Genomic DNA, 23,618 nt, shown 5'->3' on the forward strand with positions numbered 1-23,618 from the left:
CTTTAGACTAACAGACTTCCAAACAGTTGGACAAGTAAATAAAGCACCACAGGGAACCGCTAGTTGAAATAGGTTACCACAGGGATACGCACAAAGGAATTCCTACAACTAAGAAAGGGCCGGAGCTATGAAACTTATAATACCAGCGATTGGGATGAATTGCCGACTTCTATGACACTTAGGAGCGAATTCTATAGGTACCCACGCTTTGAGGAGGGCATAAAACTCTCTTCTGAGCTTCGGGAAGTATTACACCCAATAACAATTACCACTGAGCAACAACAATATTTTGCACTTCACATTGATCCTATGCTTCTGAAAAGATAGGGGTTTTTTAGTTCCACTTACTCCTTTTTCTGGACACAAGGTTTGAAGAAGCTTAGTGACACATTTCACTACACAGTCTCACATACACGACGCAAAAGGAAATATTTCCTTTAAAGGTCTTACTTCCTTTAGAGAAATAAAAAGAAAATCCAAACAAAAAAGTTAGCCTGTGAATCCTCCTACCATCTCCCCGGGATTCTTCTGCACCACATACACAGCTTCCCCTGGATGGAAGCAGGACAGCACACACGTCATGCAGGGCAGTGCAAGACAGGATACGTGGAACCCACGCAATGGTCCCAGCTCCCAGGAATGGGGAGCGGGCTGTGCAATGCTGCAGGCAGCAGCTCGGCTCTGACAGAGCAAAGCGCAGACAGCGAACAAAGCAGGAGATGTCCCACGTCCATCCAGCGACGAGGGGGTGGAGGTGACACTGTTGTAAGGTGCCATCTGATCAGGACTTCTTTTCTGTGCTTGACATGAATAAGGGGATTAGGATGGCAAGTTTCCGTGAGCTCACTCTATCGGACAAAAGGCCCTGAGGTTTAGTGTCACACTGCCTGATAAAAGTACAGGAGGCTGTCAATCAAGGGCTCCTAGGTACTTGTGTCGGTGACATAATCTTATTAGAAGATAAACCAGTGAAATCCTTTTCATGATGAAAAGTTACATTTAATTGCTCCTTTGCTTTTCTCCTCTTTCTCTTGTGCATTTGTCCATTTAACTTTGTTAACGATAGCTATTACAAGAACATAACGGCACAAAGATGCAAGCCATCTACCCTATAGCCATGCTCATAATAAATGAAGGGCTAAGGATCCTGAAGGATGGCGGTGTCTGCGCAGAAACAGCATCAGCTGAGATCTTTTAAACAGAAGGTCAAAAGAGTTACTGAATTAATTAGCAGGAGTACTCATGCACAAGGATAAAGTTAAATGTTATGTCAGTTGCTTTAATACCAAAGTAAGCTGACAAAAAGACTAAAAAATGGCAAAGCTCAGTCTCTGTGCAACAGACAAAGGGAGACTTTTAATATCCTCTTAGGGGAGCAAATCCGTACTAGCCTTAGTAACGTGCCTGTTTCAGCCAATTTCAGGTTGTTTCTTTTTGGTTTCACAAACAGGCAGCTGATGCTGACAGCATGAATCACCGCACACTGCTGGGAATGAATCAGGAGAAACTTCACCGGAGCCCGGAGGGGCGAGTCGGGAGCGTCAGCGTCTGCATCCCCTGCGTGCCCGCCGCGGCACCCGGGACCTGCGCGCTACGCTGCGGGCTTGGCCGGGAGCAGGTCGGGATCCAGCCTGTGTCACACAGGCCAGGGTGTCGGAGCAGAAGCTCTCCCATGCTCGAGAGGAAGGCTTGAGGGCACACGCGAGGTCTGCGCAGTACTCGCTTCTGGGGAGAGAGGAGAAGGACAGGGTACTCTGCTCAATCAGAAGACCCCGAACCCTGGTGCAGAGGAGGTGGCTCCGACACCGCTGTCCCTGGAGAGCCTGCAGCCAGACACCTGCCTGGCCGCGCGGCTGCGGTGGGAGCAGCCCACGCCATGCACCTGCCCCGGCCACACCAAGCACAGCCCCCGGGCACACACAGGACTCACGTCCTCATCCGTGGTCCCCCAACCTTCCCAAGACACCCCAGCCATCACTCTGAGACAAAGGAGGCCACTGTGCCACCCGCTGTCGCTTTACACGTGTTCACTGTATGGCAGGGGCACTCCCTTGCGTGTGCACGTCTGTGCGCTGCGCTGCTCTGCTCCGTGTGCACGCCTGCAGTCCGGCACTCAAAAATGTCAAGGCCAGGAAAGAGAGGATGAGCTGCCCTCGCTGCCGGTACCGCTGGGCAGTCGCTCTCTCTGCACACCGGGCGGCCGCAGGCAGCTCTGCCCGCAGCCGGGGAACCGGGGGGGGTCAGCTGCCACTGAGCGGCGGCAGGGCTATTTGGTCTGGCTCGAACTCCCCAGGAGTGCCAGAAGCAGCAGAGTAGCAGGAAGCCATGCAAAATTTTAAAGCTATTTTCCAAATATTTTCAGTTTGGGAAAGAGAGCTTGGACGTGATCTTGCTTTAACAGGACTGATCCAAAGGCTAAATTGAAGGTCAAGAAGTTTGTCCTGCAAAAACCAAAATGGACACAAAGATTAGCCAAGGCATTGCCAGTACAGGAGAGGAGAGTTGCTCAGGTTACTGTGGCCCAGATTGCCCCAGCAAATGCCTCCGGGAAGTAAATGAGCGTTCACCATGCGGTTTAGTTACCCTGTGGCCCCCCAGTTCTTCACCTGGTTGTGCACGTAACTTTACCTTGTAAATAGCTACTGAAGAGACTGAGTAAAATTAACCACCTTATTCATGAGCAGGATCACAGCCCAAGCTAGAAGCTATGCTTCTCAAAATATATATTTTTAAAGCATCATATAATTGTCACAATTAATAAACTACAAACATTTTCTCAGTAAACGACTGGTGCCATTTAGTGCCACGGAGTCCCAGCAAAACCAGTTTTACACAAAGTACCTGAGCGTGCATACTGCCCAAATAATTTAGCTCCACAAATGTGAAATGTTTAAAGAAAAAATGAATTCCATTCATTTTACACATACTGTTCCTTATTTTATCCAAGTGCCTGTCTGACTGAGAACAAACTAGCACTTTAAGCTGAAATGCTTTGAGAAATTAAATGTGTAATTCTCTCCCATAACTCAGATGATCTTAAAGAAAATAAGTCCTCTAGAGTTCTTCAAGAAAACCATGTTTTCATTTAAGGACTAACAAAAAAATTCTGACAAATGTCTTAATACTTTGCTTTTTTAGTAAAAGTGCACATGAAAAATCATAAGAGAGAAGGATCAGAGGGGTTGATGGCAGAACGAAAGCAGCTGAAAAATGTGATTTAACATTGGTTAAATCAGTAGTAGTTGGTGATTTAGTGAAAGACAATTGTTACATTACCGGGCTGCTGACCACGTGTCACTGGCATTCCACAAACGCTTTGCCAGTGGAAATCTAACTCCAGCTTTTGGGAAGGCAATTTCAAAACAGTGCAACATATTATAAATTAACTACCTGACCTACTGTTTTCTCTCAAAACAACAGTTTCTATATTATGCATATTTATAAAATCCTTTATTACGTTTTCAAATATTTAATCACACATATTTCATACCTACCAGCTCTGTGTTAGACTCTAGAGACTCCAATTACTCAACCGAGAAAGCCTGTCAAAAATACTTCCATACAGGTTATTTGCTATGCACCCAAATTTCTCTTCCATTTTTTCCAAAATCAACATGGGATGTGGAACAAGATCAGCCCCCCGCTCCGCTCTGTCAGGTAGCTGTCCTGGTCACCTCCATCTGAAATGTTGCACTGCATAGGCTAATCAATGAAACCAAGCTCCTACAAATGAATGCTTAAAAGCTTTGAAAGCAGCAATGAGGAAAGAACAATGGGTGAGCTAGGTGCAGAAATTTATTTTTACTGATAGAACTTAAGCAAATCCAAGAAACCATTAGGAAGTGCTGTCAACTAAAGCTTGAAATCTAAGAAAGTAGCCATTCAAAGCACAGTAGGCCCTTATAAACAGTTAATCCACGCAGCTGCAGTAGTTAAAGCAAACACACTACCCTTCACTGCGCCATCAATTACACCTTCCCAGAAAAAATTACACAAACTTTGTAGGATTTTTCAGAGAGAAGATGGATTCTTTTGGAGACTTGAGGTCAAGACTGGGCTGTTTAAAGTATATTATTAACAAATAAACATTTATTGCAAAAAAACCCTATAGGCCTTTGGGGAGGGAAATTGTGTTATTTTTGGCATCAAATGACACAAGCCATTTATGACATGAATGGCTATCACCAACAGACTGATGAAATGGCAAATGTCTCCCACTTAACTTCCCCTGGCTTCCTGAATAAACTTTTTCAAACACTTTTTTCCTTCTGAAATGGCAATAAACTCCATGTAATTTTGGTTTTCTCTCTGTTCTAGCTATTTCAAGATCCGTAGCTGGAAAGGGTTGAAGGTACTTCCAGATGGAAGCTGAAGACTCCCCAAAGACTGGTAAGGCGATGAAAATCACGTTGTTAGGATCCGGGGCTATGTACTGCCCTTGTTTGTATGTATTCTTGCTTGAGTGACAACTCGCAATTGGCTTTCAGATGGCTGGGTGAAAAAGCTGAGGTTTAATTGTGGCATCCAACAAATTGAATGTTATAGCTCTTGTCATTGAATGTATCCGCTACGCACTCAGACAAACCCCTGCCAAAATATGAGCTGAATTTTTAAGTAAGAAAAAAGCCACAAATGGAACAGGCTTCAATTACACTAGACAACCAACATTCATAGGACATGTATGAAACGAAGACAGCTTGCTTGCCTTGGGCTGGTTTTCCAACCTTTCTGTAAGACACGGATCAGCACAGCAAGCTCAGCTACCGCCCAGCACTCAGTCCCATCGCCCGGGGCCAGCCGTGGAGCATGGTCGCTCACGGGACCACGGACCACCCTGCTCTGGCCTCTGCCACGCAGGATGCTGCAGGCGGGCAGCCGCAGGGAGCGGGCGCTGCCAGAGTGCCGGCACTGCTTCACCGAGTCCTCCCATCGCCTCCCCGGGGATCCGCGGCTGGATGGGGAGGATGCCGTGCTGGGCAAGGCTGCTCTCCCTGTAATTGCCCTGGAATCTCTGGGGATTCTCCCACATGAAATTAATGCAGGCGCCATCGAGGCTAATTTATTCCACACCCACAAAACCGTGCTGGGGAACTGGCCCGGGCATGGGTAGCGAGGCCGAGGCAGCCCGACTCTAAGGACCAAGCTAGCAGGAGCTACACACCCTCAGAGCACCGCCTGCTCCCTCCGGCTCGGGACACCCACCCAGGAGGTCAGGGACCCCGCAAAGGCCACGCGTGCCCCCGCAGCCCCCGGCGCAGGACACGATGCGAAGCTGCCGCTGAAATACAAACTGCCTCCTCTGTGCAACGCTCTCCCACGGCAACTCCTGCCAGGGCTGCGACAGCCAGGAGCGACCAGGGTGCCGTGGCTGCAGGGGGGGATCCCCCCAGCAGTGGGATTCCGCCTGTGCCTCCATTAACAAAGTAGCTGTAACGCTTTCTACTCCCATCAGCTGAATCACTTGTTTGTTGCAGCTCCAACCACCAAGCCTGGCAGGTTCAAACCAATGATACCAAGTAGAGATAGTATCACTGCAACGTTTCACATGCCATTTATTCCCTCAAATAGTTTTATTCCGTTTGTACTTTTGCAACATTTCATAAATTGCTCTTAACGATAACCTGGGTTTTGTACTCCCATCACTGTGTCCCGGCTGTAAAAAAACAGAGCTTTGCTTTTCTTTTTACACATACACAAGCCAAAAGGCACACACAGGACATTGTAATATCTGCTGCGCGCAGCAGCGCTCATGCAAATGCCGCAATAAGCACAAACAGCACATGGCTACAACACTGTTACTGTCACCCGTTCATGACCTGCAAAGGGAAAACATGTGGACAGCTTCCTTGCAGCTTGGGAAAATGTTGGTAAATGAAGTAATGAAGTAAATAATTCCTCATACGTGTGTGTAAATAAATAAAAGTGAGAAAGTATCCAGGTATTGCAAAGCTTCGGCATGTTTGGCTGACAAGAAAGGGAATCCTTAGAAGAGCAGCATCGCCCCCGGGGCAAAGCGATGCCCAGAACGTGGGAGCTCTTCCTCCCTAGACCTCAGGGAGAACCAGGCTAGGAAAATCCAGGCAGCTGAGGCTGTCGGTGCTGCCTCCCCCAGCCCCAGGCAGGCAGAGGCACCAGCACTGCAGCAAGGCCTCCCAGCCAGCTCTCGGCACCAGTGGGCAAAGGCACCGGAGCCCACGCTCGTTGGCTGCGCACCTCCGACCGCAGGGCAGACCCTCGCCAAGCCGGAGCCTGCGGGCGCGGGGCAGGATCCACCCAACGGCAGGCAGCACAACCTGAGCCTCCAGCAGATGCACACACCTGCCCGCAGCGACGCCAGAGCGGGTGCTGCCACCCATGCTCCCACCCATGCTCCCATCCTCTCCTTTCCACAAGGGGAGAGCTGGAAAAGAGCACTATGGCGGCGGCAGAGCTTAGAGCCGCCGCCTCACCGCACGGGGCTGGGACAGCGTCAGACGGACGGGCTGCACAGGACGTCGAACGTGAGCTCCACAGACACACGCAGGGTCACTCCAGTCCTCTCACGTGCTGGGGACGTCTGACAGCAGCTGCCGCTGAGCCCCAGCAGTGCGAGATGGTACCGGGTTCCCTGGTGCCCACCGCAGCAGGGTCTGCACCCTCACCTGCAGGGCTGACAGCAACCCTGGAGCCTCTGCACCTCTCCCTTCCCAGGTGCAAATGCAAATTCTACTGGCAGGATGGCTTGGGGGCTTTCTCTGTACGGCTTCAGTCCCCTGGATTTCACTGAGCCTTTCTCCATCGCCTCTGTCACTGTTACAAAGTAGAGATGCTGAGTCTGTGTGATTGTTTGCATGTAATAAAAACCAGACTGACATGTAATAAAATTAGTATCAATAGAATCACTTCAGAAAAACGTTTTCTCTTAAGATTTCAAGAGAGCTCCACACAATATGCAAAACTCGTTCACTGGGGCTTAGGGCAGACTGGCTTTGCGTGGACCTCTGCAGAGAGGTAGGTCTTGCTCACTGTTCCTTTCTTTCTCTCTCTTCCCTCTTCCTTTCCCACTCTGGACTCTAATTATTAATGATCAGAAGGTGACTGGGAAGCACTGGAAATACAATATTTGCATTCCCCCAGTGCAGTCATAAGCCAAGTGGCTTGCAGAGCACCACAGAGCCGCCAGCAGAGTGAGGAGCACATGCTTGCCTTTGTCAGAATGCTTAATGAAGAAAAGGGATTTCTAAAGCCTCACTGCTGGTACTAACGTTCATGTAGGGCCCCACCACACTTTCCTCATCGACTCTAGTGTGAGTGGGAGCTGACCCGTAGGGTTATGCTCCACATGTGAAACTTTTCTTGTCGTCAGATGAAGCCCACACCAAGATCCAACTGAGAAGACAACTCACAATGTTAAACTGCGACTTCTATTTAGGGTGGGGTTTGCCTATGAAGGGCCCCATCCCCAAAAACTTCAGTGAGTGGCTCCACTTGAGTTCTCTCTAGGCACTTGCTGTCAGGTAAGTAAACTGACCTTGCATGACACTGCAAGCCACTGCATGCCAGGGCAATTGGCTTCAATGGCATTACTCATGGGAGCCCTGGGAGCAGGGATTTGCCAGCTCAGGTCCCCGACGGGGCCCATGAACTGGCAGCGTCAGCCCCTCCGCACAGGGAGTGTTCCCGGCGCTGGTGATTGCTGCAGGAGGAATGTGCTGCCAACCTCCGCGAGCACTCGCAGCCCGCTGCGCGCACCGGTAATCTGAAGATTGCTCTCTAAAATTATAACAGTTAGGTACTGACTCAAGCCTGCATGTACATACAAACCTTCATGGAGTGGATACTCGGTCTGCAAACCACGATTAATAGTGGAGGGAGGAGGAGGAAGGATCAGCTCTTTCTCTCCTGAAAGTCAGAAATGCAAACCTCTCGATGCCCTGGCAGACCCACCTGAACAGGTAACCCGCGTGATCCCATCCCACACACACAGGGAACCCCAGCTCTCCCGCCACAGCCAGGAGGAGCCAGCCCGTGGCTTTTGACCCATGTGAGCACACGAGCGGCCCCAGCACAGCTCCAATACCCCAAACACGTCATTCAACTGGTAGGGAGGACAGACCAGGTAACCTAGATCCCCAGCTGCTGGAAGAAGTAACCGAGGTGGAAATGGGGCTGAGTGACCGGCCAGCTCCAGCCCGTGCTGCCGCAGCGGGACCCTGGGAGCTGGGTCATCCCTCGCTCCCCCCCGCTCACCACCTTCGCACAGCTCCCTGCAGCGCCTGGCACCTCTCCCGCAGCTCCTGCCCATCCGAAAAGCTCATGACCAGGCTCACGAGCTGGGCAGGCTGGCCTGCTCCCTGCCAAGATCTACCACAGAACCGAGGGCACAGCACCACTAGAGGAAATAGCTGAGGAGCTGCTGCACTAGAGATGGCTTAGCACAGATCATCAACTACAAAGAAATGTCTGCAGAAGATCCTGAATATTTATGAACAGTGCTGGGGCTACCACACTGTCACGCACAGCTGGACCTTATTGTATCAAAGCCTGCCCCGAACCGAAGGTAGCTCACCTCTTCTGCGGTCCTTTCAGTGTTTTGGTTTGCATTTTTTGTCTTAGTTTCACGATTTCCTACAGTGCTTTATTGTGATTTGCTAATAAACCTCTTTGTACGACACGGAATTAAATACTTGTCTCATTTCACATGCATTAGCAAAAGGAACCGCAGCAAGCGCACCCACATCCCCCCCCAAAAAAATGGATTAAAGTTGTGACATAAGAGAGAAAATGAGAAACCAGAGAAGCTGCTTCCGTTGGGAAGCTGCAGGAATAGCTCTATCAGGTGACAGAAAAATGCTAGCTGTAGGCAAGCTGATTATGTCAAAGGATAGGATCCCACAGGTTGAAAACAACTGTTCTGTGGAGGGGATGTTAATGAGAACTGTAACCTTTCTCACTAATGAGTTTTGGCAGGTATCATGCTGCAGCCCAAGGGTCCAGTCCCGCGGAGCTCCCAGTGACCCCAGCTCCAGCTGTGGCAGGCAGCGGTGCCCAGCGCTCTGCCCAGGCCCACCTCTGGAGAGCAAACGCTACCCCCGGTCACACCGTCCACATCCACACTCTGTAACAAATGTGCTTTCTCACTAATACCCAAGGAATGCAGCACTGCCCAATTTGTACGGAGAAAGTACGGTAGGAAGCAATGACGTTTCTATCAGTCTGACAGAACAACGAGTAACCACTGGCTGCAATTAGAAATGCTTTAAAACAATATTAATAATTTCTTCTTCACATTCAAATTTGCTGGCTTCCTATCATGACAGCAACGTATTATAAAAGTAGCAACTGCAAAAAAGTCCTATTGATGTAGACTATTATTCTTTTTTTGGTTTTGTTTTGTTTGTGTAATCAGTGAATGGTGATTCAGGTTACACAAAGGAACAAACGCATGAAAGTAAACTTCCTAACAGCTACCAGGAGGATTTGGTCCTCAGCATGTGCACATAAATTCCATTAGCTCTTACTGGGAGAGTGCACGTGCACTCTTGTACATTATAAATAATACACTGATTGCAGTAAAATCAAGAGCCAAATTCTATCCTTTGATGAGCGAGGATGGCTCTCATTGAAGTCAACAGTAATTGCATGTTCACAAGTTCATGTCGACATTTGCAAAGGAAGATTTTGTGCATATTTAAAAAAATATTGTATTTTGGAAGCAAAGCAAATGACCTCCACAACCAGTGTTCCCTGTAAATGTATTGGCTTGTTACAGGAGCATCAGAGCATAAACCCTTATAAAGTTCCCAAGAAATGCGTTATTCCTTGTTTATGTTGCTATTAAGGGCATTTAATCAATTTGTGCCATAGCAGTTCTGCTGTATCTATAAAGAAGATAGCTGTAAAATATCAAAACCAACAAAACAACAAACTGGAATTAATCATATTAACGATTCCTTTACTGTAATACAATCTCACAAATGTCTACTTGTTCAGTCGCCCACGGGCAAATAGTTTGTGAAAGGTGAGTAAAATACCCCAGTTCTGTATGAGCATCGCGATGAGCAGCACGCAGGTGGGTTTAGCCGGGCGGCTAGATTCCCATCCCAGTCGCAAAAGTTGGTGTAACAGATCCTGGGTTCCTCTGGTAACACTGATCTGAACGTTTCACCTTCTCCAGACAGCGGATACTTAATGTTGCATACAAGATACTTCATTTTAAGGGTTTTGCTTCTACATAACCTGCATTAAAATTGCATAATATACGACACATGGTACTTTCTACATAGAAGGTATATTTAGCATCTAATAAAGGGCAACGGCAACACATATATTCTGTGCACGCACCGGTCATGTAAAGGGAGAAAACATTTGTTACCGGTACTTTGTTTGGTAACAACCAGAGCCTGTTTTGCAAAATGGCTGTTTTGAGAACAGTCTGTTCAGGTCCAGGGAACAGAAGTCCCGGTCCACTCCTCGCATCCCTCTCGCAGCAATAACTTGCCCTTACTTTTCATAGCACCCGCTGATGCCAGGGGCTGGCTCTGGGCTCAGTGACTGCATCAGTCACAGCGATTGGACAAGTTTGTCAAGATACGTTCAAAGCAACTGCAGGCATACCAAGAAGTAAAACAAGAGTAAGACAATGTTTCATCTGAGGAATACCAGTCTAGCCAAAGCAAGTCCAGGAACATAAAGTAAGTGTAAGTTTAGTATTTAAAAAAAAAAAAAGAAAAAAAAGGAAAAAAAAAAGTCAAAGGTCTGCCTCAATTTTATGTTGGATTTAAAGAGGCATCTAGAAACAGTGAATAATTTGCCTGAACAAGGCAAGCAAGATTTAGATCTATATTAGCATGCATGTTATAAACACCAAAGAGCATTACATTTACAAACAAGTCAGCTCATTTTACCTCACAAGTATTGTCATTTTTTTCCCTCTTACGTTCTCTATTCTCGAACTCAGAAGTCTAGCTTTACTTTCAACATCTATTTTAAATTAGATATGAAGTTGTTGACGTATTTTTTTTACTTAGTTACTAATGGAGAAAAGTGTTGTCTCCTTCCCTAAATGTTATCAGTGCTGTTAAAGCTCCCACTGCTGCAAAATAACCTTATCTCCCTGTTACATTTTTAAAAATATCTTAACTCAGAAAACACCTCTGCTTTCTAAAAAATATTCTAATACTGTTTTATTAAACAAAAGTCTGTTTTAATTCATAGCTTTAGATATAGCATACCACAATTACATAGTCCTCAAGGTGTATATTTGATAATCATTCCCTGCCCACTTGATAAATTTATTCCAATTCACTTCAGGAAAGGAAATTTCTGTTCTTAATTGCACCCATCTAAATCCAAAGTAACTCCTCTAATTTCATTATTTGGCTGCTAGAGACTCAGCTGTCACGGTTCACGTCACATTGTTACTTATAACTAACTAACCTTATTCTTTGTTTCAGAACAAATGTGGAGTTTTTATATTTTGTAACGAACGAGAAACCGGCATTTCATTATGAGTCAATCTTTGCCTCGTGAGTAACGCAATCATCCCCAAATCATGCCAAAAAAACCTTTCTACCACACTAAACCATCCAAGAGCAATACCCGGTTTGTTTACCTTTACTGGAGATTACTGTACAATCCACTTCACAGTTTTATTTATTTACTTGCTTGCTTTCTTACCTCACTTGAGCAATAACATGACATATCATGTGGGCAAAAAAACGTAGGCAAAGAGAAGCATTTATCCCTGTTTTTCTCTGCAAGTATGTCGTTTGACCTAGTACAGCCTTTATAGGGGATACTGTAACGGTCTTTTTCCATCTTGCTGGGGTTTAAAATTCACAGCTTTTGTGAATCTGCATTTTATGCAACTCGTGACATGGTCCAAGCCAGCCCAAGCAGTAGGAAATCCCTTTCTAATATTATCACAAAATATTACTCTTACATTTACACACCACATTCTTCCAAAACCGCCACAAGTCCTGAACAGCGCAAGGAGCATCGTGCAAACCAAGCAGACGTAAAACACACTCGCCTGCTCTGAGCCTAGCAACGATAAGAAAAATGAAGCGTTTTACGAATCCCTCTCTTTCCCCCCAAATTACCCCACTGAGCACGTCAGCAGACGCCCGTGGGCATCTCTGCGCACGTGTGCCGGGGCAGGAGGTGTACGCGCGCGTGCCCGTGCGCCCAAACGCACCCCCCTCGCTCCCCGGCGCAGGGCCGCCCGCGCGGTGGCTTTCCGCGTGGATTTCATTACACCCAGGGAAGGCCCCGTCCGCTTTTCTTGTGCACGGAAACCTCCCGCTGACTTGTACACCGAGTACGTAGGGAACTCAAGCTCTCGTCCAACAACTTACTATATCTGCTGAACTGTTCGTTCCAGGAGAAGGAGATACTAAATAAAATGAAATCAATTCCTGTTACAACAAGAAGCAGCAGATTTAGTATAAATTTACATTTTGTCTGGAATGAAAAATAAAAATCACAGCTGCATTATGAAAAGCATACTCCTTTTTCTCCTGAATATTTCTCCCCAGCTATCTGATTGCATTAAGCAGCCCCTAGTTGTTACTAAATACGCGCCCACCTTTCAAGTTCACCAGAGTAGCAGGCGTTCTGAGATGTACCGTGCTTTATAGGCTGCTCCGCAACGGAGGCAAGCAAGAGGGGTGTATCTTTACAATTGAAATACACTAATAACATAATTAGCCTAAGAAGAGACATTATAATCCAGCTATTTTATCACAATATATTATTGATAGTTGAAAGGGTGTGATGTATGCCTTTGAACTAGTTCAAAAGTTTAGGCCAGAAAATGACAGACGTGATTTCTAAACAGAATACAAAACGTTCCCGTTTGTTACGTATTTCAGTGAAGAGATTTTTGCAGTGTATTTCATACTTATTGGTTATTTTTTCTCAGGTTAGTAGTGAAGCATTACAAATTATCCTCTTATTAATCTAACTGCATATTGCCTACATTGCAAAAAGATTCTCCCTATCATTTTCTACCGCAGACTAGTGCAAATTACCTATCACCGTTGCAATTATTTTGTCCACTAAGGTTACCACGATTGTAGCAGAAAACCAAAATGTCTCCCCAAATTCTCAACACACGTTCCATTCCAGATCCCCACTAGTATTTACTCAGCCTAACTCCTAGCCAGCTCTGGGCTCGTGGCTGGCCCAGCACGCCGGGCCAGTGCCGCTCCAATGCCCGTGCCGTTATCTGCCCCGCAGCCTCCCTACGTGCTGCAGCGATGAATTCCGGCTGACGCGGGGGGACCCGCGGGGGCTCTGCCCGATCGCAGCGACTCTGCTGACGTCACCGGCAGAAATAACAGCCACATTTCCTCAACGCTCCCGCTTTTGGAATTGTTTCGAGGTGCTACGAAAGCCTGACCGTACCGAGAATTTTTAATTGGGCTGATGTGTCTGATAGCGCGGGGCTGGTTGGATTTTCAGCAAAAATGCCAGAGTATTTCAGCGACCTTTAAAAGCATTTTTAGCGGATGACATAACTTTAATCATTACTCCATGTCCTGGGCATGTGCTTAGGCTACTCCTCATCTCTAAGTTTCCATCAGTTTTTATGCTATTTCCTAATGACACACACACAAGGACTAGTGCCAGTCTGACACGAGAGGTAAACGAAACGGAGGGGGATCCCACGGCTCAGCACAATCTTGCCGAGTTCAGATGATGAACGATTGCACTGATGAGCATAACGATACGTCTGGTGCTCCTCAGTTAAAAAAAAAAAAAAGTAAAACTGAAAACAAATAAAATCTTCCTGTTAGCAAGTAGTTATTAGCCATTCTGCATGTAGCAGAATCTGGGAGCTCAAGTCACCTCTTGTACCACGGATCCTGCCTACATTCCACAGCCTGCACTCACGACAGACATGGGCTCGCTCTCTCTGGAAGAAAAATAACATTCACAAAAATAAGAGACATTTACTAATAGGAAGCTTTTGTCTTTTTTTGAATGTAAAACGCAACTGAACTGGGAAACGTCAGCCTTGGGATTATACTCGTGTGCAAGAATTTCCAGAATCTGGAGAGGGTAACATTTCCCTACAGCAACGAGGCTTTGCAGCATTTTCTTTCCTTCCTGCGAGGTACACGCTGCTCCGTGCTGATTGTACATAAAAAATAAGCCCAGTCACCGACAAGGAAGGACTCAAAGATGAAGAACAGCATAAAGACATAGCAGAAATGTCTTCTTTAACAAGAAATGTCTTCTTTAACTTCTTTAACGGCAAGTCTTTTTTAACAGCATCCAACAATGATGCTAAAACAATGCCTGACATATCTTGAAGAATCTAACAAAAATCTAAATATTTCTCTTCCCCACCCTAAGCAAAACTTAGAATGCATTAATGAAAAATTATGAAATACCAGCTGTGATTGTTGGCTATCCTATCCCTTGAATAAATGACCTCTTTTACAGCCTTTATTTCCAAAGCTAGAATAGGAATATGGATCTTTCTATAAATTATATGCATTTCTTATATATGAAATACATAACCTGAAACAGTTATTTTTCATAGCATATCTTTTTTTATTATCAGCAATAACTAGGGCAAATGGTTACGTAACACTGAGTAGTGAGATAAAAACAAACCAAAAAAAGCACAATCACAAAAAAATGAAAATATACAAATGGGAAATAAATGTAATATTTATAATTATTAATGTTTTATAGCAGGAAGCACTGTTATGAGTGGCACAATAAATAAATTCATTTAAGCAAAGAACCGGAATATAGCCACTGCAACCCCCCTATTTCTGATAAACACTCGTTCTGAAGGTTTCAGTTTGTGAGAAAGAAAACTTCTTTTACAGAAAAAAAGCATAAGCGTAAGGTTCCAAACGTGCAACAATCCTGCAATTTGGCAAAGCTCTCATTAAAATCAAAGAGATTCTGGCGACTTGGGCTTGCAAGAGCCAGCCTCCGTGGTGCCATTGTACTACTTTGTTGGTTTTTTTTTCCCCCTTAAAAACCTTGCAATCAAATGTACCTGTGGCCCCCATGTCTTACATTTTAGCAAAATAAGTGCTTGGCTTTAAACAAAAAGATCAGGATGTATTTGTGCAAAAAATTGTTGAATCTCTGGTTTAGAAAGAGTCTAAAATACATGCATAGCTTGTCCCACGGGTCCCACTGATGTACCAGTGATATTTTTGTGATAAATTACACTTATCAGGCACCTCTGACTACTTCAAACTGTGCTTGGGCCACTAATCCATCTCCCCCAGGATTTATTCTAACATTCCAAGCATAGGGGTACCTTCAAACAGCCAACATTTTTATTAAAAAAAAAAAAAAAAAAAAAAGAAAAAGAAAAATGTTTTCACCCTTCCTCCTAATGTGAAATGCCCTCATCCAAGGATGGGCAGTAATCATTCCTGACCCAGTGAAAGGTTTAAGGTCTGATATCTGACCCATCAGAAGCTTGCTTTCATTAGAAAGACGAGACACCAGTTTTCCAAAGATATACACACAGCACTTGATTATAGTCCTGGGAGTTCTGGAGAAATCTGACCTTTAAATTACATTACTATGTACAGAAAAATCTATTTAAAGCCAATTTCAGTAACTAAGATATTTAAGTCATCTTTATTCTCCCTCTTTTTTTTTTTTTCCCCCCAGAGATCTGTAAATAGGACTCAGGATAACAAAAAGCATCTGATTTTACTGATACCGGTCTTCCTCTGTACTGATACGGTTCCACCTCGCTACTCCAAAGCAGGCTGACTTAGCACACAGGCATTTTACACCCCGGTACGTTACAGCACAGGTCGACGGCTGTGGCGGCACGCTGGAGATGTCTTGCACAACTGGCTCATGGCTTCACTCCTCCCTCCACACTCTTACTGATAAAACCGATCATCTGCGTTGCACAGCCCGTGAGAACGGCTTGCACGTATGAACAGCTATTTTTATCCTTCAGCTACCATAAAAGAGTATTTCTCCGAGTCTAAAAGGCAGCAGACAGGGAAAGCGCACAAACAACGTCAGCGTAGTTTCACATGTTTGCTCTTTTGAGCTAATAAAATTTCAGAGAAAACAAATTTTGATTTACCGTGTCTCCCCTCCCCTTTCCATGAGCTGCTGCTGCTGTCAGTCCTTAGGGGCACACACAGCAGGTTGCCATGTAATGTCACACTAGGTGCTGGGATTCAACAAAGGCTAACATGTTGATATCTTTTTATTGCTCATCAGCCCGCTTACCCCGTTTCCCCCCTGTACAATTGGACACCTTCGATAATACGGAAAGTTCTGAAGCGGTGACATTTCTATTTTCCGTCAGAAAAGTGTTTTTGTTTTTACAAAGCAATAGTCCACGGTCTTGCTTTTTAAGTCGCGAAGCGTGATCCTTTATTTTACGGAAACTAAAGATGGGACTCGGAGGGTATATTTGTTTGTAATTAATGTAAATATTTACATTGCCGAATAATGCTTTTTTAGGTAGCCTAAAGACTATCCTAAATTCTTTCCTAATTAACAAAAATATCTGAGGTAGTACTACCAACAGAGGCAGAAGTTTCACTGATCTACAACTGCAGCTACCACGAGGTGTTTCATTCTGCGTAGAAGTAAAAGACAAAGTCCGTGGATCTGCTCCCTACGCCGGGGGATGAGAAAATACAGAGAAAGCTGAAGCCCCGGCCCCTGCGAGGGCAGGATCGCGGCGGCCCAGGGGAGGCAAGCTCCGGGTTCTTTTCCTGTGAAGCGCCCGGGCCCGTGGAAGGCTCTCTGGTAGCGTGCTGGTGAGGGCTGCAGTACGAAATAACATGTTTTGTTGTAATTCCTAAACAGGGGGACATTTATCTGGGCCGTTTATACAAGAGTTATAACCCTAACAATATTTATACTCAGCATGTCATGTTAGCATTTACTACCAGTTTCCATGGAGATGGATTTTCATGCTGTAGCTATGAAATGCACATTGTTGCCACTAAGCCACTTCAGGCCTTTCTGGAAGCCTGCTGAATGCCTGACAAAAGTTGATGCAAACCAATAGTTGTTGTTCTTTGTTTGTTGCCAGACTTCTAGCAGTGCCATATTATGTCCTAGTGATTGAAGTGCCCGTGTTCGCCCCCCTCCCGGCACAAAAAGGATCCTCAATTTCGGTGACAAGCATGAAGTGGGCTTCTGCAGGGGAGGACAAGCACGGCGCGGGGCAGGGGCTCTGTCTCCGCGCGGGGACGCGGCGCGGCGGGGGTCGCCTCCCGACAGAGCCTGACATTTGGGGATAAAGCCTACACGAAATGAAGCGCGGGCAGCGCCCGGGCCGGGAGGGACGGAGCCAGCGCCGGGCTCCGCGGAGGCACGGCCGGCGCCAGTCCCTGCGGCCGGGCCCCGCGGGCATCGCCGCGGCCGGCCGCGCAAGCCTCCGCGCCCGACGGCGGCTCGGCGGGGCGGCGGCGGCCCCGCGCCCGGGCTCGCTCCGCCGGGCTGGCCCGCGGGCGCGCACCGACGGCCCCGCCGAGCCCCGGCCGGGCGCCCCGGCCCCGCCGCCGGGCAGCCCGCATCGGCCGCCCCGCTCCGCGGGCAGGCCAGCGCCCAGGCGCGGCCGGGGCTGGCCGCGGGCCGCTCCCCGGGGCTACCGGCGCGGCTCCGGGGCTGCGGGCGGCGGCGGGACGGGGCTCGCCCCGGGCAGAAGGGCCCCGCGGGGCGGCTCGGAGCGCGGCGCTGCCCGCGCTGCCCGGCCGGCGACAGCCGCGGCGGGCCGGGCCGGGCCGGGCGGCGCAGAGCCGGGCCGAGCCGCCCCGCCGCCGCCGCCCCCCTCCGACGGCGCCGCGGGGTCCCGGACCGCGGCGGGTCCGAGCGCGGCGGAGCCCGGGGCGGGGGCAGCTCCCTGCTCGGGACGGGCGCTGCGCCTCAAAGTTCCTCCAGTCCCGCCCGCTGCCGCCCGTCTCCAGCCCGCCGCGCCGCCCGGCGCCGGGGCCGCCACCCGCGCAGCCGCGGGCCCCGGCGCGGCGCTTCCCCGCTCCGCCCGGCTGCGGGCGGCGGCCCGCTCGGAAACACGCTCCGAGCCCGCAGCGCGCCGCCGGGCCGGGCCGCCCCGCCAGGGCTCCCCCGCCGGCGGCGGCACCGCGCCGGGCCCCGCCGCGCTCTTACTGTTGGTAGTCCTGCTTGCAGTAGAGCTTTCGGTCCCGGAAGTAGCAGCTGGTGGTGAGGGCTTGCTGACACGCCGCGCACTGCAGGCACTCCTCATGCCAGGAGGACTCGTTCACCCGCATCAGAAACCGGTCCGAGATGGGCCGCTGGCAGCCCTCGCAGACGGCCTGGTGCTGGCAGTCCGACCCTGCGAACGGCAGACAGCGGCATGAAGAGCCTGCCCCGGCCCCGCTCCCGGCCCCGCTCCCCCGACCCGCCCCGCTCCCGGCCCCGCTCCCCCGGCCCCGGCCCCGGGGCAGCCGGCGGGCAGCCGCAAGCCCGGCCGGCCCCGCAGCCCGGCGACACCGAGCTCGACGGCGGCCGCCGAGCCCGCGCCCCGCAAACGCCGGCGAGAAAGTTCCGCGCCCGCCGGCAGCCCGGGGCCAGGCGGCCGCAGCCCGCAGCAGCGCGGCCGGGCCCCGCCGGAGCGCGGCCCCGGGCACCGAGCGGAGCGCGGCGGCGGCTTTTGGCGCAGCCGAGAAGCGAGCGGCAACTCACCCAGCAGCACTCCTAAGGTGGCCGGACCCGAGCGCAGAGGGTGGTCTTCCATTTTAATACCGTCCAGCATCTTGGAGCAGTCCGACTGGCCCCGCGTAAAGCACCTTTCCAAGGACTCGGGACCTGTTGCGATATCCATGGGGCGGGCGGCGGCGCGGCCCGGCGCTCCGGGGCGGCGGGGGGAGAGGCGCTGCCGGGCGGCGGGGCCGGCTCAGCCCCGCGTCTGGCCGAGCTCGGGGACACTCTGCGGCCGGGAGGAGGGAGTCGCTTTTATTTTTATCTGGGAGACATGAGGAGCGTTTCCTGCCCGGACTTCCAGAGACGGGGGGCAGAGGAAAGAGCCGGCGCCGCTGCCCATGGGGGCAGCCCGCGCTACACGGGCGCGCACATGCCGCGCACACGGCGCAGGGCAGCCCGCGGTGTCACCTGCTCGCCGGCAGCGCCGGAGCCCCACGCCCTCCGCGGAGGGCCCTCCCGGGGCCGGGCCGGGCGGAGCGGCGCGGCGGGGCCGGGCGGGGCGGCGGGGCTTCCCCGGCGCTCCGCAGCCCATGTGCCATGCGGCGTCCCGAGGAGCCGCGCCGTTTAGAGCAGGGGCCGCGGCGGAGGAACACACCCCCCGGCGCCTCACCCCTCCTCAAACTTGCTGACATTTGAACTCCATTGGTGCGCGCCGTATCGCTGCGCCGCGGTGATCCGTCTCCTCGACGTCAAATAGTGCCCTGGCCCCGCCGGGCCCCCGCGGCCCCCGAAGCGCGGCGGCGCCCGGGGCGCGGGGCGGGCGGGCTCCGCGCACCCCGGGGCGGCGAGCGGCAAGGCGGGCGCGGGCGGCGCGGGCCTGGGGCGCGCCCCGCGGGCCGGGCCCGGGCCCGGGCCCGGGGCCGGGGCCGGGGGGGAGAGCGAGCGAGCGAGTGAGCGAGCGAGCGAGCGCGGCCGCCGAGGACCGCGGCGGAGCGGGGCCCCGGCCGCTCCGCTCCCCGTGCCGCTCCCCGCGCCGCTCCCCGCCCGACGGCGGCTCCGGGCTCCGGCCCTGCCCGGGGTAGGTAGCAGCGCGCGTCCCCCGCCGGGCCGCGGAGCAGGTGGCGGCGGGACCGTCCCTCGGGGCAGCCGACGCCGGCGGGGACGCGGGTCTGTCCCGCGGGCGGTGGCGGCGCGACCGGCCCCGGCGGGGCCGCGGGACGGGGCGCGGGGCTCGCACCGCGCCCGCCCTTCGCTGCCGGGCGGCTCCGCACCGTCGCGGCGGGGCTGCCCGCGGGAGGGCCCGGCCGCGGGGTCGGCGGGCAGCGGCGGGCGGAGCGGCCCCGGGGGAGCGTCCGGCAGCGGCCCCGGGGGCTGCGGGAGCCTCCGCGGCGGCGGCGGCGGCCCGGGAGCGATCGGCCCGCCTCCGCTTGCCGAGCCGCGCTCGCCGCCGGTGCCGCGGAGCCGCGGGCACGGCGAGGGCGTTGGGCCGCGGAGGGGCTCCGGCTCCCTCCGGCTGCGTGCGCGGGGCGCGTACGGCGGCGGGGGCGCGGCGGAACCAGCCGCGCTGGGACGCTCCGCGCTCCTTCGTTCCGGCTTAGGAACCGACCGGGTGAGGAGCGGTACCCGCCGGCCTCCCCGTGCCGGAGGGCGAGCGCCTGAAATCCCGCGTCTCGGGCTTCCCTTTCGTTTTAGTTTTTCGCCGATACCGTTAAAAACCTAAACCCGAGGCAATAAAAATCCGGCAAGGATTCCGTGCGGAGTTTCTTAATGTGACCTGCGGTATGCTGTGACCCTGCCGAAGGAAGGGAGTTTATTTTGTAATGCTCCCAAAATATTGATATTTAATAAGCAGGACAAGTGTTAACTTGAATTACTTAATGCTTCTTTTTCTGGGTCTTAAGATAAAGCCTTCTTTTTATGCCGTTTTCGTACAGAAACATCGCTGACAAAAATTCGTGATTATGTTTTAGTTAAATATTTTGGAAAGGGTTTTCAGTAATAGAGATTATTTGGTTTTTGTTCCGGACAGTACAAATCTGAAAAACCTTTGCAGCTAATGCTGAAAAAATAATATATGATTATTTAATTCTGAGATCAAGATAAAAGCTGCTTAGATTTCAGAGTTCAATCAGTGGAGAAAAAGCTTCTCGTTTACATGAATTTTTTATGTTCCCTGCCTATTTTCGCGTAAGGATTCGGTGTTCTCCATCACACAGGGCTTCCGTCAAATTCTCTTCTACAATTGGGAGGAAAATTAGAGCCCCTCTTCCCGCAGTACTTTTCGTAACTTCTCATTGAAAAAGAAGGAAAAAGAAAATAAAGCCACGCCGTGCGGCGGGACGGTGGAGAGCGGAGCGGGAACGCTCCCAAGCTCGCACCCGCAGCAATAATTCAATCTGTGTCCGTGGGCTTTTACTCACAAATATCACACCAAAGATTTGTTGCTTCTTGCCATGTGTGTGTACGAACACTGCACCGGATAATTATTATCCCTGCCTCTTACCCGAGAACAATTCGATGAGGTGTTACATTCGGTTTATATAGTGCTTTTAACGAAAAACAAAATACAATTAAAACACCCACGCGCAAAACCATCACAGAAAGAAAACCAAACCAAGACTAACGCACCCCCCCTCCCGCGGCTTGCTGCTCCTTCTCCATTTATTTGCAAGGCAAATCGTTGTGTTTTGAGGTGTTTTGTTTTCATTTTGAGAGTCGAGCAAGAAGCGCAGCCGGTCGCCGTTCCGCGTTTCCCAGGCGAAGCAGGGAAGGACGAAGCACCGGGACAGGGCGCGGAGGGCTGAGCCCGCCGGGCTGCGCGCACCATCCAGCGCGGCGGGCGGCGGGGCGCGCCGTCGGGACGAGGCGCCCCGGTCCCTTCCCCTCGGCCGGCTGGCCGGCCCGCGGCACGCTCACGCGTGTGCTAGGCGCGCCGGGGGCTCGGCTGAGGGTGCGCGGCGAGACCCCCTCCTCCGGGGTCTGCGGGTGCGTGCGGGACGGGACGGCCTGGCCCGGTGCTCGCCCGAGAGCCTGCTGGGGGGGCGGAGGAGCGCCCCGCTTTCTCTGCGTAAGCGTGCCGGCCCCGTCGGGGTGCGTGGGTGTCTGTGCATCCCGGCTGCCTGCGTGCGTGTGCAGCCCCGTCTCTGCCCGCGCGTGTGCGTGCCCGGCTGCCTGCCTGCGTGCGGGCAGCCCCGCCGGGCGCAGCGCGGGCTCCCCGCGGTACCGACGTGCACCGCCCGCTCCGCCGGCTGCGGCGGGCGCGTCCCGGCGGGGTGCCGGGGGTGCTGCCCTGGGCGCCGTGCCCGCACCCCGCGGGGTGCGGCGTTTGCTGCGCTGGTGCGGGGCGTGCGGTCCAGCCGCGCAGTGCGGGCAGCCCCGCGGGGTGCGCTGCCGGATGCGCGGGTGCGGGGGTGCAGCCCGCCCGGGGCAGGCGGTGGCTGCGCAGCGCGCACGGCCCGGCGCGACCCGGCCCGGCTCGGCCGACCCCGGCTCGGCCCGGCCCGGCCCGGCCCGGCCCGGCCCGGCCCGGCCGACCCCGGCTCGGCTGCCCGGTGCGGCGGGGCCTCGGGCGCAGCCTGCCCCCTGCCGGCGCGCGGCGGCACGGCCGGGGCTCCCGCGGGCGCGGCGGGGCCGGGCCGGGAGCGGGGCCGGGAGCGGGCCGGGGTCAGCCGGGGCGAGCAGCGCCCGCGGGGCCGGGCGGCCCGGGGCCGGCGCCGCGGCGCGGGGCGGGCGGGAGCGGGGCCGGCCGTCCCGGGTGCTGCCCCGCGGGGAGTCGGCGGCGCTGCCCGCCCCTAGACGGGGCGGGCCGGCCTCCCGCCTCGCCGTGCGCGGCCGCCGGCCCCCGACTCCGTCTGCGGCGCCCCGGCGGCGGGGCAGCCACGGGGGCACCAGCTCACGTTGTCCTGTTTTTCTCCACCCACAGCCGGACTCTGCGCCCCGCTGCCCCGCGGAGCCCCGGCCTTCGCCGCCGCCAGCGGCCGCCGCCGAAGCATCGCTGCCCGGGAACCCGCCCGCGGCAGCGCGGGGGCACCGGCCCGGCTGCGCGGCGGCCAGGGGCCGAGCCTGCCGCCGGTGCAGCCACCGGGACGGAGACCGGAGGGCGCCCCTCGGGCGGCCTCGCTGCCGGCGACCCGCGGAGCTCCCCGCGCGTACCGGGCGCTGCCCAGAGCGGCCCTGCGGCCCGCGGCTCCCACCGAGCCCCCGGCGGCGGCGCCCGCCGCGCGGTGCCTCCCCGCCGCCGGCCCTCCGCCCCGGGCCGCCGCCGCTGCAGCGCCCAAGCGGGCCGGGCCGCGCCGTCGTGCGGGGCAGTCACACCGCCCGTCCCCGCCGGCCCGGGAGCCTCGGCGGAACGGCCCCAGCCCGGGAAGAGCCGCCGCCGGGTGCGCTCGGCGATGACGGATTCGGCCCGCTCCCCCTCCCTCGGAAGGATAAATGTAAGCGAGCTGCAAAGTGTAGTTACTAATAACAATAACAATAAATTATGGGGCCCTTGCTCAGTAGCGCAAACAAACGCTTGCCGTGAACCACGCGGAGCCTCCCCGCGCCTCGCAGCCGCCCCCCGCGACCGGCCTGTTCGCCGGACCGGCTGCGCCCCGGCCCCGGGGAGGGTCCCCGCTCGCCCGGCCGCCTCGTGGAGCAGGTGACCGGGCCGCGCCGGGGCCGGACCAGCGCCCCGGGCCGGCGCCGGCCGCACCGCAGCGAGCCCACCGAGGTGGGTGGGTGGGCTGGAGCCGGCGGGGTCTGCGCGCCGGGCCCGCCGCGCTCGGTGCCGGCGCGGCCCTTCAAAGGGCCCGACCCCCGCCCGGGGAGCCGGGGAACGCCCGCGCCGTCCCGGGGGGAGCGGGCCGGCAGACCGCGGTCGGAGGCCGCGCCGCGCGGAAGGCGGCGAACACCGAGCTGGTATTTTAATTAAGCAGGGTCTCTTTGATATAGGCAGCCTGATGCTATCTCTGCGCGCTGTTCCCTTCACGGCAGCTTTTGGGTAGGAAAATTGCTGAGAAAGCTGGATCACA

At 53.5% G+C, this 23,618-nt stretch overlaps 1 protein-coding gene across 2 annotated transcripts in view; it reads right to left on the reverse strand.

Moving 5' to 3' along the window:
* The window catches only part of LMX1B (LIM homeobox transcription factor 1 beta), a 110,542-nt gene extending 91,245 nt beyond the window's left edge, over positions 1-19,297 (reverse strand). Inside the window, exons 1-2 of one of the 2 annotated variants that reach the window (XM_072883251.1) lie at positions 18,649-19,297; positions 18,112-18,298 (exon numbers count right to left, since the gene is read on the reverse strand). In XM_072883251.1, the coding sequence (XP_072739352.1) occupies positions 18,112-18,298; positions 18,649-18,787 (326 nt within the window). In that variant the 5' untranslated portion in view covers positions 18,788-19,297. The remainder of the gene's footprint in view (positions 1-18,111; positions 18,299-18,648) is intronic. The other variant, XM_072883252.1, reaches the window with a different exon arrangement.
* Positions 19,298-23,618: the final 4,321 nt, after the last annotated feature.

The sequence above is a fragment of the Ciconia boyciana genome, chromosome 18 (assembly GCF_034638445.1).
Source record: "Ciconia boyciana chromosome 18, ASM3463844v1, whole genome shotgun sequence".
NCBI classification, from domain to species: Eukaryota; Metazoa; Chordata; class Aves; order Ciconiiformes; family Ciconiidae; genus Ciconia; species Ciconia boyciana.